At 41.9% G+C, this 14,071-nt stretch overlaps 1 protein-coding gene across 13 annotated transcripts in view; it reads right to left on the reverse strand.

The window, feature by feature from the left end:
• Nucleotides 1–14,071, reverse strand: part of camk2g1 (calcium/calmodulin-dependent protein kinase (CaM kinase) II gamma 1) — a 179,247-nt gene that overhangs the window by 62,988 nt on the left and 102,188 nt on the right. For all 13 annotated transcript variants that reach the window (XM_060940043.1, XM_060940037.1, XM_060940041.1 and 10 more), the window contains exon 3: nucleotides 3,513–3,572. In XM_060940043.1, coding sequence (XP_060796026.1) covers nucleotides 3,513–3,572 — 60 coding nt within the window. The remainder of the gene's footprint in view (nucleotides 1–3,512; nucleotides 3,573–14,071) is intronic.

Consider the following 14,071-nt stretch of genomic DNA (forward strand, 5'->3'; position numbering starts at 1 on the left):
TACAGAAAACGTTTGACCTCTGTCATTGCCAACAAAGGGTATATAACAAAGTATTGAGATGAACTTTTGTTATTGACCAAATACTTATTTTCCACCATAATTTGCAAAAAACATTCTTTAAAAATCAGACAGACAATGTGATTTTCTGGATTTTTTTTTCTCATTTTGTCTCTCATAGTTGAAGTGTACCTATGATGAAAATTACAGGCCTGTCTCATCTTTTTAAGTGGGAGAACTTGCACAATTGGTGGCTGACTAAATACTTTTTTGCCCCACTGTAGGTCACAGTTTTGGATTTCTACGTCCCAGATGGAGCTCGTATGAAGAATGCGGGTGGCGTATTTCCCAGTAAAACACTTGTGTCGATACAATAAACAAACACACACACTATACGAATAGTTCTTACAGTATCGCAGAAAAGCATGGTACCACGATTCTCCTAGTAGATGTTTATGAATGACATCTGCAGTTTGAAATACTGATTTATTACTCATTTGTCTGCAATAGCTAAAATCTACAGCAATATATATCATAATATCAAGAGTAATTTCCTGGAGTTAAAAAAAAAAATATCCAGCAACAAAATCAGCGAGTTAAATAATAAGTCACAGAAAAGTTTCTGTTCTTCTGTCCATCGCAACTCATCAGCCACTTATTGGTGAAAATAAAAACACACTGTGTACCACATCACTGTTTTGCATTTTGAGCAAGATGGTGCATGTGGCCATGATTCACTCATTACAGTCACTCATTTCAAACATGTCGTCATTGTTTGTTTAGTAATTGGGAATTTAATATTCAGTGCATAATATTAATCAGTTGTTTAGGACATGTTTGCTCCGTCTCACTACAAGTCAGTGTTTGAGTTGTTTTAAATCTAACTCACAGCTTAGATTTCTGACATTCCTCCTCGCAGGGATTCGTGTGTGTGTGTGTGTGTGTGTGTGTGTGTGTGTGTGTGTGTGTGTTTTTTCATGTGGTGCCCTGTTTTATGGAACGGTTGCTTGAGTGTAAATGTAGCTGAATCAAAGCAGTTCCTGCACTGCGAAACAAATTGAGATTGTGATGTTTGTGCAATTACAGTGGTGCTTGAAAGTTTGTGAACCCTTTAGAATTTTCTATATTTCTGCATAAATATGACCTAAAACAACATCAGATTTTCACACAAGTCCTAAAAGTAGATAAAGAGAACCCAGTTAAACAAATGAGACAAAAATAGTATACTCGGCCATTTATTTATTGAGGAAAACGATCCAATATTACAGATCTGTGAGTGGCAAAAGTATGTGAACCTTTGCTTTCAGGATCTGGTGTGACCCCCTTGTGCAGCAATAACTGCAACTAAACGTTTACGGTAACTGTTGATCAGTCCTGCACACCGGCTTGGAGGAATTTTAGCCCGTTCCTCCGTACAGAACAGCTTCAACTCTGGGATGTTGGTGGGTTTCCTCACATGAACTGCTCGCTTCAGGTCCTTCCACAACATTTTGATTGGATTAAGGTCAGGACTTTGACTTGGCCATTCCAAAACATTAACTTTATTCTTCTTTAACCATTCTTTGGTAGAATGAATGACTTGTGTGCTTAGGGTCGTTGTCTTGCTGCATGGCCCACCTTCTCTTGAGATTCAGTTCATGGACAGATGTCCTGACATTTTCCTTTAGAATTCGCTGGTATAATTCAGAATTCATTGTTCCATCAATGATGGCAAGCCGTCCTGCCCCAGATGCAGCAAAACAGGCCCAAACCATGACACTATCACCACCAAGATGGGATAAGGTTCTTATGCTGGAATGCAGTGCTTTCCTTTCTCCAAACATAATGCTTCTCATTTAAACCAAAAAGTTCTATTTTGGTCTCATCCGTCCACAAAACATTTTTCCAATAGCCTTCTGGCTTGTCCACGTGATTTTTAGTAAACTGCAGACGAGCAGCAATGTTCTTTTTGGAGAGCAGTGGCTTTCTCCTTGCAACCCTGCCATGCACACCATTGTTGTTCAGTGTTCTCCTGATGGTGGACTCATGAACATTAACATTAGCCAATGTGAGAAAGGCCTTCAGTTGCTTAGAAGTTGCCCTGGGGTCCTTTATGACCTCGCCGACTATTACACGCCTTGCTCTTGGAGTGATCTTTGTTGGTCGACCACTCCTGGGGAGGGTAACAATGGTCTTGAATTTCCTCCATTTGTACACAATCTGTCTGACTGTGGACTGGTGGAGTCCAAACTCTTTAGAGATGGTTTTGTAACCTTTTCCAGCCTGATGAGCATCAACAACGCTTTTTCTGAGGTCCTCAGAAATCTCCTTTGTTCGTGCCATGATGCACTTCCACAAACATGTGTTGTGAAGATCAGACTTTGATAGATCCCTGTTCTTTAAATAAAACAGGGTGCCCACTCACACCTGATTGTCATCCCATTGATTGAAAACACCTGACTCTAATTTCACCTTCAAATTAACTGCTAATCCTAGAGGTTCACATACTTTTGCCACTCACAGATATGTAATATTGGATCATTTTCCTGAATAAATAAATGACCAAGTATAATATTTTTGTCTCATTTGTTTAACTGGGTTCTCTTTATCTACTTTTAGGACTTGTGTGAAAATCTGATGTTGTTTTAGGTCATATTTATGCAGAAATATAGAAAATTCTAAAGGGTTCACAAACTTTCAAGCACCACTGTATACCGTATGTGCAGCACTACGATAAGATGAAACATCCATACAGTAAAAAATGACATTACTTTCAATTCAATTTATTCGTATAGCGCTTTTAATGACAGACATTGTCACAAAGCAGCTTTATTGAAAAATATTAATTCTGGCTATAAATTAAAAACATATGAATGAATAAATTTATCCCTAATGAGCAAGCCTGTGGTGATGGCACATGAGGAAGAAACCTCAAGAGAACCCATCCTCATCTGGGTGAGAACAGACAGCGTGATTATAAATAACTCACTTGCCAAAAAAAAAAAAGTGTCCTATATGGTCAAAAAGTACAATTGTGTAAGCCGGAAATTCATTATAGTTTTGATATGGAGTCTAATTTGTTCAAGTTATCAGTTGTTTACTTTCAACAGTCTGCTGACGAATATCAGACAAAACAAAAACTCGTGTGATCAGAAAATCAAAGTATTTCCATTTGTGAAAAATTTGACTTGTGCTAGTGGAGAAAATAAAACAGCACAATGTTCCTTTTGTATTTTTCTGCATATACGGCATTGCATATCAAGTGATACAGTAATACATATGCAATCAGGCAGAAACTAACAGAGCTGTTAGACCAAACTTATAAGTACCATTAGTTCCTGTTGGTTCCAATTCTGACCCGGTAACACAAACCGAACCTTTGCTACTGAACCAGCAGCCAACAGAGAAACAATTAGCATTACTAATAAACAAGTGACTCTATTACTAATAAACAATTACTAACAAGTACTATTGGTAATAAACAAGTAACTCCATTACTAATAAATGAAAACGCATTCAAATGAGAACATACTCACCAATATTGGGGTGTTTGAGAAGACGGCAGATCCGGGCCTCTCGCTCCAGCTTCTGGTGATCTACAGAAAGGAGGACAGAGAAAGACGGGACAGTTACAAAACTGGATATAATTCAGCAACCCTATCCAATTCCCTGAGGAGTGAGTGACCTGGTGTAAACCACACAGAGCCATGGCCTCACTTTTCGTTTATAAATGCCTTGAGGCCTCAAGAATGGCATAGGAATAGTTTTAAGTGTTAACAATAAATCTAATACAGTAATTTTTACGATTAAAGTGATTCATATAGGTAGCAGTCTGCGTGAATGACCTTGACATCTGTAACGTCACAGCAGGAAGTCTATCGGTCTCCTCGCCATTTCCGCTATACTAAAACACAGGGCTGACTGCAACGCCGATCCTCCATCTCATCTCATTACCTCTAGCCGCTTTATCCTGTTCTACAGGGTCGCAGGCAAGCTGGAGCCTATCCCAGCTGACTACGGGCGAAAGGCGGGGTACACCCTGGACAAGTCGCCAGGTCATCACAGGGCTGACACATAGACACAGACAACCACTCACATTCACACCTACGGTCAATTTAGAGCCACCAGTTAACCTAACCTGCATGTCTTTGGACTGTGGGGGAAACCGGAGCACCCGGAGGAAACCCACGCGGACACGGGGAGAACATGCAAACTCCACACAGAAAGGCCCTCGCCGGCCACGGGGCTCGAACCCGGACCTTCTTGCTGTGAGGCGACAGCGCTAACCACTACACCACCGTGCCACCCCTCCGATCCTCCATTTTGAGCTAATTTATCGCCATGCCACGTGGATGTGTTGCTGGTGGGTGCAGCAACACGACAGAAGATGGATTTACGTTGCATTCATGGCCCAAGAATGTTCAATCTGCAAAGATTTGGATGCATTTTGCGAGAAATTCACGGATTGGGCGCTTGCAAAGTGGTCTCTCCTCTGCTCTGCACATTTTACTGAAGACTCGTACAAAACCTCTGATCTGTTGAGGAGCGTTGGCTATAAGCCCGTATTGAAAGAGGGTGCAGTACCAACAATTAAAGGAAAAGAAAACAAGAAAAGGAAAGCAAGTTCAGTTGCATCAGTTCTCCCGGAGTGTGAGCCGAGCAGTAATGGCGGAGTACTCCGTATGGAGAAAATGGAGAATGAGTGGACCAGTTGTCAGATTTCTCTGCTGGACATGCTTGCCTTAGCAGCAATATCTCGCCCTTACGTGGAAGAAGCGAATGAACCAAGAACTGAAAGTCAGATTGTTTCAAAACAAATCAGCCACAAGCTCGGCCTTCAAGAAGCGAGAACACAGACGGGTAAGATGCGACTCTTATTTGGTTACATAAAAACACCACTCGTTTACCTGCATTTAGATTAATACATGTAACTTGTATTGTGTGTTTAAGCTACCGGTATAAGATTATTTAATTTGCTTCAGAATGTGATTGTCTCAGTTCATCTGATTATTTAATTAGCCTTTTACGTTTAATCAGTGAAAATGCATGCATGTATGTATGTTGCATAAGTTATAACGCCTACAAGACCACCAGTAGTTATCACAGAGGATGCTGTTGTCAAATGTCTTACCAAATTGAAGCCAAACAAAGCTACTGGCCCAGATGGCCTTAAAGCCCGTCTGCTCAAAGACTGTGCTTTACAAGTAAAAGGAGTCTTTTCAAGGTTGTTTAATTCCTTAATTGTTACTGGAGTGCCTAGGGTGTGGAAATTGTCTACAATAAGGCCTATACCAAAAAAGCCAGGTGCTAGCAAGCCTGAAAATTTTAGACCTATTGCTATTACCTCTATACTGTGTAAAACTATGGAAAGAGTTTTGGTAGACCTTTTGACAACTACAGTTGCTAGTGTGTTAGATCCGCTTCAGTTCGCCTACAAGAGTAACAGAGGTACTGATGATGCTGTGTTGGTTCTGTTAGACTCTGTCTCAAAGCAGCTCACACTTACTAAGGGCTATGCCAGGGTCCTATTTGTAGATTTTAGTGTAGCTTTCAATTCTATAAAAGTTACACATTCTTCTGAGAAGGTTGGCCAATCTTAATGTCGACAGGGGCCTGATTCTCTGGATCAGAGATTTCCTTTCCTGCCGCCCTCAGAGGGTAACAGTTGGTGATACTCAATCATCATCATATCTTGTCACGATAGTGCTTTATCCAGGAGATGGCGGTGTTAGTGACTTCTCTTAGGTCCACATCAGAGCAGTGAGGACCTAGTGGAGAGTCCCGTAAGATGTGGTCCATCGTCTGTTCTTCGCCGCAGGGACATCTTGCATCTGTCACAATACCCCAACGTGCCAGGTTCTTCTTCGTTTTACCCACTTTACTCCTTGCCCGGTTCAATGTCACCCAGTCCTTGCGACTGAGAGAGCTTCCTGTTGGCAACTGCTCTTGATGTTCGGGAAGCGCTGCGTTGAGATCGGCGTCGTCTAGGTCTTTCCATCTTTCAAGACGGAAATTTGATGTCTGAGCAGGGTCGAGAGGTTCAATGGTGACGAAGCTCTTGCGCGAGGCAAGATGGTGAGGTACTTCCTGGTGCTGGTGAAGTGGATGGCGCTCATCGTTGGCCTGCTTGAACCGCTCTGCACGAGACAGAGCTTCTCGTCGTACGTTGGGTGGTGCAATGCCCGACAGCCTATACAAGCTTGGCAGTGGGGTCGCACGCATGGTTCCTGTTATAGTGCGGCATACACTATTCAGTGAGGGGTCTACTTTGTTGGCGTGTGCAGACCTAGCCCAAATGGGAGCGCAGTATTCAGCAACTGAATAGCACAGTGCTAAAGCTGGTGTTCGGATGGTGTTGGCGTCGGCTCCCCAGTTAGAGTTTCCCAGTTTGGCCAACAAGTTGTTTCTGCTGGAGATCATCTTCTTTAACTTTGTATGCTGACGATTTGCATCTAGCGACACAATCTGATAGTTTCAAGACTATCCGATAAAGGCTAACTGAAGCACTTGAGGCACTGACCAAATACTATACAAAATGGTCCCTGAATGCAAACCCAGGAAAGACTCAAGTTTGCACTTTCCACCTGAATAACAAGGTGATACTCAATCAGGAGTGCTTACTAGAAGCACAGGCTGTCCACAAGGCAGTGTTTTATCACCCTTGTTATTTTCTTTATTTACAAATGATTTTGTTCTTAATAATGACACTGTTAAATTGATTAAATATGCGGATGACATGGCCTTAGTTGGCCTGTTTCAGAAAAATGATCCCTCTGGTGAGGCCACCTACTCCACCCATGTGAAGGCCCTGGAAGCATGGTGTAATAACAGCCAGTTAGAAATAAATGTGACAAAAACAGAGCTACTCTTCTGTATGAAGCAAGGCCTGACAACAGAGCCAGTCTCACTCAATGGTCAATGTGTTGAAACTGTGCAAACTTTTAAATATCTTGGCACATTTCTTGACTGTCAGCTGTGTTTCACTGAGAACACAGATTATATTTTTAAGAAGTGTTCTCAGAGACTCAACCTTCTCAGAAGATTGAGCTGTCTTGGGGTTCGCCCTCAGATTCTAGAGCTTGTGTATACAACACATATTGAGAGTATTTTAACATTCCATCTCCCTGCTTGGTTCGGACACTTAAGTTGTAAGTGTAAAAATAAATTAAATAGGATTGTGTCAATGGCAAGCAAAATAGTGGGAAAACCCCCAAAACATCTAGCTAACCTCTACACACAGTGCGTTTACATGCACATAGAGAAAATCGAATTTCTGCCGTTGCTTGACTGAAATCGAAGTTCTAAATGCCATGGAAACACCTTAGCTCGGCTGAAATCGAACCGAACTTGATTTCTCGTAATCGAGCTACACGACCTAGATTATGCGATTGTAGCCGAGCTACTTAGTGTATATAAACCCTATCGAGCTACGTAGTTGAGCTACTTGCTTCAGCACTGCCCCTTCCGGAAGTGACGAGACCACAAGCGGGAAACACAACAGCCTCGGTCGGCATGACAACGGCATGCTTCTTTTCTTTTTGTGGCATTGTTTGCACTGTTAAAATTTAGCTCACTTACTCACTACGTTTACATGCACATCCAAATCGAGCTACTGTCAGTAATCGAGCAAAGGGTCCCAGCAGGGGTGCCAGAGAAATCCAATCCTACATGCACAGTGTTTAAATCAAGCTATTGTTATGAGGTGCATTGTGCACCCGAGCCACAGGTGGCGCTACACGCCCCATCGTGTTGGTACACTTCCGGTTGTCGTCATGAAGAGCTATTCAAGAGTATAAACAAAGGGACTACAGGCGGAAATTAGCATGTACTGCTATAACCTGGTACAGACATCTGTCCTTACCACAAGGATAATGTTTAATTTGTACACTGTCCCTTTTAAAAATAAAATAAACTCTAAAAAGAGTGTTTGTAGTTTGTATGTACGAACAGAAGTGTTCCTAATAAAGTGGGCGGCTAAGGTGAAGTGTCATGCGGACCGAGGCCGTTTTTTTTTTTTTTTTTCCCCGACCGAGGCTGTTGTGTTTCCCGCTTGTGGTCTCGTCACTCATCACTTCCGGAAGGGACAGTGCTGAAGTAAGTAGCTGGACTGCGTGGCTCGATAGGGTTACATGCACTAAGTAGCTCGGCAAAAATCGCATAATCTAGGTCGTGTAGCTCGATTGCGAGAAATCAAGTTCGATTCAATTTCAGCCTAGCTAAGGTGTTTACATGCCATTTAGAGCTTCGATTTCAGACGAGCTACGGCAGAAATTCGATTTTCTCTATGTGCATGTAAACGCACTGACTGTATCACCAAATACATCTGTACAGCTGTTGCATAGCTGTGAATTGTGTACATAAACAAGTCACTGTATTTGTGTATATATATATATATATATATATATATATATATATATATATATATATATATCCATCCAACATCTGAAGAATGTCAATAAAAACAAAACAATTGAACTTTGTGTGTTTATTAAGATATAAGTTAAATTGTAAGCAAAAAAAATATTTTTTTGTAAGCAAAAAATGGACTTTAGAAAAATATACAATTGTGCAAAATAAGTTGTCTTACAAAACAGTGGTCTGCGCAGGACAGTTTGTAGCCATACAGTCTGTTAGAGCAAGCCTAACAGCTTGAGCATGGAACTTGTGAACACGGAACTGACAGTGTTGCCAGATTGGGCGGTTTTAAGTGCATTTTGGCGGATTTGAACATGTTTTGGGCTGGAAAACGTCAGCAGTATCTGGCAACACTGCGGATAACTTTGTTTATACTCTTGAACAGCTCTTCTTCATGACGACAACCGGAAGTGTACCAACACGATGGGGCGTGTAGCGCCACCTGTGGCTCGGGTGCACAATGTACCTCACACAATAGCTCGATTTCCTTGTGTGCATGTAGGACTGGATTTCTCTGGGACCCCTGCTGGGACCCTTAGCTCGATTACCGACAGTAGCTCGATTTGGATGTGCATGTAAACGCAGTCACTGAAAGGCTGAGGAGGAAATCTACAAGAATAATGGCAGACTGTTTCCATTCTCATCCTTTTTTTAGCCAATTTGAGCTTCTGAAGTCTGGCAGGCGCTATAGGGCCCCTCTGGCTAAAAGTGTATTTAACAAGTCTTTTATTCCAAATGCCATTAGCATTCTTAACTCAACAAAGTGAGTGATCTACAGACACTGTTAACTGCTATTTGTTTTTATTTTATTTTGCACAACCCTTTCTGTTTGTTGTCTGTGTTGCTGCTTGTCATGTTGTGTTGCTGAAATGTGTGTTGTTTTGCATGTTATATGTGATGGTGAACCAAAGATAATTTTCCACCTTGGTGGACAATACAGATTTATTCTATTCTATCCTGTTTTAATAAAAGTCACATGAGACCGTCAGTTCAGTTCTATCCAATTCTCTAGACAGCTTTGTTTTCTGGCTTTATTTCGTCAGGTGGAGGCCTCCGTGGCCGACATGTTACCATTGGATTCACTTTCCAATGGTTCGAGCTGATATGGTTCTACGTATATAGCAGTAGCATGTACACACACTCCGGTTTCAGGACTATCACAGTCAGATGTACTACTATCTGAGGAATCCGAAGGATCTCCAATAAATCCGAACGAAGAGGCCATTGCAACCACTCTTGCCTGCCAAGTCTGGCTTTGGTCTATAGCACCGGATCCCACTGTGACGTCACCCATTCAGGGCTGGCTGGCTCAGCGGGGCAGCTCGAATGCCAACTTTACGGTTGATTTTAACTCTCAAAAATATATTTTTTTGATTCCCAATTATGCAGCATACAAGAGTCAAGGATGGAGATACTATCCACTCAGAAATGTATTTAAAAATAAAGGTTCTGCGTATTTCCTTTAAGTTTTTCCCACTGAAAACTGGGGACGTGGCCTTCAAAACAGAAGCATGAAACAGCACAGCGTTCACACACACACACACACACACACACACACACACAGTCGAAATGGAGTGAGGGAGTTAGTTAGGCAGGCAGGGGCTTGTTCCCCTCGCTGCTGCAGGGTGTGTTGTTAGGGAACATCGCTGTGTTAGCACTCCTGCCTGCATGGCCTGAACATATGGATGGCTTGCAACACTCTCCCTAATGAACACGGGTTTTTACACACACACACACACACACACACACACTCTCACACACACAATTGTGTCCATTTTGGCTGGAAAGAAATCCATCACGAAACCCTTAAGACAAGATGAAATAATACAAAGGAAAGCCCTGAGGAGAACCTTTGATAAAATGAGTGTGGCTTGCCGTGCTGGGATAATTGCACTAATAATCAGTATAAACCGCACACAGCAATTCAACTACCATTCTGCTATTTTGTTATTAAGAATCACAGACATCATCAGTGTCTGTAGAAACAGCTGCAGGAGCTACAGAATCAATACAGAATAATGAATTTGGATTAGTTTTCCAATAGAATCAGCAACAGTTCTGGAACGATTCGACATTATCATGCCAATGGACAGACTGTAACTTCACTGTGTGTTAGCATCGCAATCCATATCTTAGCTGCAACAGTACGTGGAAAAACTTTAAATCAATTGTTGAAGCAATTAATAGCTCTGAATGTCTACTCTAGGTTTGAGCCCTGGGTTTCATCTGGAAAGGCTACAGTGGTGCTTGAAAGTTTGTGAACCCTTTAGAATTTTCTATATTTCTGCATAAATATGAGCTAAAACATCATCAGATTTTCACACAAGTCCTAAAAGTAGATAAAGAGAACCCAGTTAAACAAATGAGATGAAAATATTATACTTGGCCATTTATTTACTGAGGAAAATGATCCAATATTACATATCTGTGAGTGGCAAAAGTATGTGACCCTTTGCTTTCAGTATCTGGTGTGACCCCCTTGTGCAGCAATAACTGCAACTAAACGTTTGCGGTAACTGTTGATCAGTCCTGCACACCGGCTTGGAGGAATTTTAGCCCATTCCTCCATACAGAACAGCTTCAACTCTGGGATGTTGGTGGGTTTCCTCACATGAACTACTCGCTTCAGGTCCTTCCACAACATTTTGATTGGATTAAGGTCAGGACTTTGACTTGGCCATTCCAAAACATTGACTTTATTCTTCTTTAACCATTCTTTGGTAGAACGACTTGTGTGCTTAGGGTCGTTGTCTTGCTGCATGACCAACCTTCTCTTGAGATTCAGTTCATGGACAGATGTCCTGACATTTTCCTTTAGAATTCGCTGCTATAATTCAGAATTCATTGTTCCATCAATGATGGCAAGCCGTCCTGGCCCAGATGCAGCAAAACAGGCCCAAACCATGATACTACCACCACCATGTTTCACAGATGGGATAAGGTTCTTATGCTGGAATGCAGTGTTTTCCTTTCTCCAAACATAATGCTTCTTATTTAAACCAAAAAGTTCTATTTTGGTCTCATCCGTCCACAAAACATTTTTCCAATAGCCTTCTGGCTTGTCCACGTGATCTTTAGCAAACTGCAGATGAGCAGCAATGTTCTTTTTGGAGAGCAGTGGCTTTCTCCTTGCAACCCTGCCATGCACACCATTGTTGTTCAGTGTTCTCCTGATGGTGGACTCATGAACATTAACATTAGCCAATGTGAGAGTGGCCTTCAGTTGCTTAGAAGTTACCCTGGTGTCCTTTGTGACCTCGTCAACCATTACACTCCTTGCTTTTGGAGTGATCTTTGTTGGTTGACCACTCCTGGGGAGGGTAACAATGGTCTTGAATTTCCTCCATTTGTACACAATCTGTCTGTCTGTGGATTGGTGGAGTCCAAACTCTTTAGAGATGGTTTTGAAACCTTTTCCAGCCTGATGAACATCAACAACGCTTTTTCTGAGGTCCTCAGAAATCTCCTTTGTTCGTGCCATGATACACTTCCACAAACATGTGTTGTGAAGATCAGACTTTGATAGATCCCTGTTCTTTAAATAAAACAGGGTGCCCACTCACACCTGATTGTCATCCCATTGATTGAAAACACCTGACTCTGATTTCACCTTCAAATTAACTGCTAATCCTAGAGGTTCACATACTTTTGCCACTCACAGATATGTAATAGTGGATCATTTTCCTCAATAAATAAATGGCCAAGTATAATATTTTTGCCTCATTTGTTTAACTGGGTTCTCTTTATCTACTTTTAGGACTTGTGTGAAAATCTGATGATGTTTTAGGTCATATTTATGCAGAAATATAGAAAATTCTAAAGGGTTCACAAACTTTCAAGCACCACTGTACATGTGTTGCTAAAGGATAAACCAAAATAAAAAGACCAGAGAGCTGTCTACGGGAGAAAAGCAAGCCAGTTTGAAGTCGAGAAAAGAGGGGGGAGAAAAAAAGATCAAATCGGAGCCATTGCACAAGCATTGGGCCTCGCCAGTACAACAATTTGGAATGTGCTGAAAAAGAAAGAAACCACCACTGTACTAACAACTAGACAGTGAACAGGTTGACCAAGGAAAATAACAACTGTTGATAAACACCGCGAGAGCCAAGAATAAAACCAAAAACAGCATTCCGTGACATCACCAGCAACCTCCACACGGGAAGGGTGAAGGTATCACAATCCACAGTTTCAAGAAGACTTTGAGACAGGAGGCCAGATTGGAAATACCAAAGAAACACTGAGATGAGCCACAAAAAGTTCTGGAACCAAGATCAACCTTTAACAAAAAGTGATGGAATGGTCAAAGTGCGGTGAAAGAAAGGATCTGCTCATGATCCCAAACATACGAGCTCATCGCCAAGGACAGTGGCGGTAGTGTCATGGCTTGGGCTTGTACGGCTGCTTCCGGAGCAGGCTCACAAATCTTTATGAATGATGGAACTTGTGACGGTAGCAGCAGAATGAATTCAGAAGTCTACAGAAACATTGTCTGCCAATTTACAGAGAAATGCACCCAATCTAATTAGGAGGAGCTTCATCATACAACAAGACAATGACCTAAAACACACAACCAACACAACCGAGGACTTCATCAGGGGAAACCGTGGAAGGTTTTAGTCTGACCAATCAATCGCCAGATCTTAGTGCAGCTGAGGAGGATTTCACCTCCTGAAGAAAGAAAGGACAGAAGGAAGAAACCCCAAAAACAAACAACAATCTGTGGAATTTATTTCACAGAGGTCGATGCTTGCAAAATATCAAGAACCCTGTACATAATTGTGCTCAGTCACTGTTGACATGACAGTCATTAGAAAAGACGACACAAATGATCTGCCTATGGACTTTCCAGAAGGACGGCAACCAACGCTACAACTTTAAATGGTATTTTCAAAATAGCACCTTACAGGCACCAATTAGCCATAAAATTAAAAAGTTAAAGTGAATTACATTGATTATTTCATTACAGTGGCACCTGTCAAGGGGTGGGATATATTAGGCAGCAAGAGAACAGTCAGTGCTTGAAGTTGATGTGTTGGAAGCAGGAAAAATTGCAGGTTAACCAGTTGTCCTTCTTTGGCACATCTTGTAGGATGTCCCCAGTATGTAGTGGTTGGTACCTACCAAGAGTGGTCCAAGGAAGGACAACCAGTGAACCGAAGACAGGGTCATGGGTGTCGAAGACTCACCGATTTGCATGGGGAACGAATGCTAGTCCATATGGTCCAATCCCACAGAAGAGCTACTGTAGGACAAACTGCTGAAAAAGTTAATGCTGACACCTTTCTGTTTTAGACAGCATCAACTTTTTCAGCAGTTTGTACTACAGTCGCTCTTCTGTGGGATTGGACCATATGGACACAAATGACCATGTCACCAGTTGTCCTTCCTTGGACCCCTTTTGGTAGGTACCAACCACTGCATACCAGGAACACCCCACAAGATGTGCCATTTTGGAGACGCTCAGACCCAGTCATCTCGCCATCACAATCTGGCCCTTGTCAAAGTCGCTCAGATCCTTACGCTTGCCCATTTTTCCTGCTTCCAACACAACAACTTCGAGAAGGGCAATTCCATGTAAATGTCAACCTCACCATGCAAAAATAAAGCAACATGTAATACATCAAAACCACTCCGGGAGATATCGCCTAGGCCTGTATTTTACAGATGTGAATAAGTTGAA

This window comes from Neoarius graeffei, chromosome 14 (genome assembly GCF_027579695.1).
Source record: "Neoarius graeffei isolate fNeoGra1 chromosome 14, fNeoGra1.pri, whole genome shotgun sequence".
Lineage (NCBI taxonomy): Eukaryota > Metazoa > Chordata > Actinopteri > Siluriformes > Ariidae > Neoarius > Neoarius graeffei.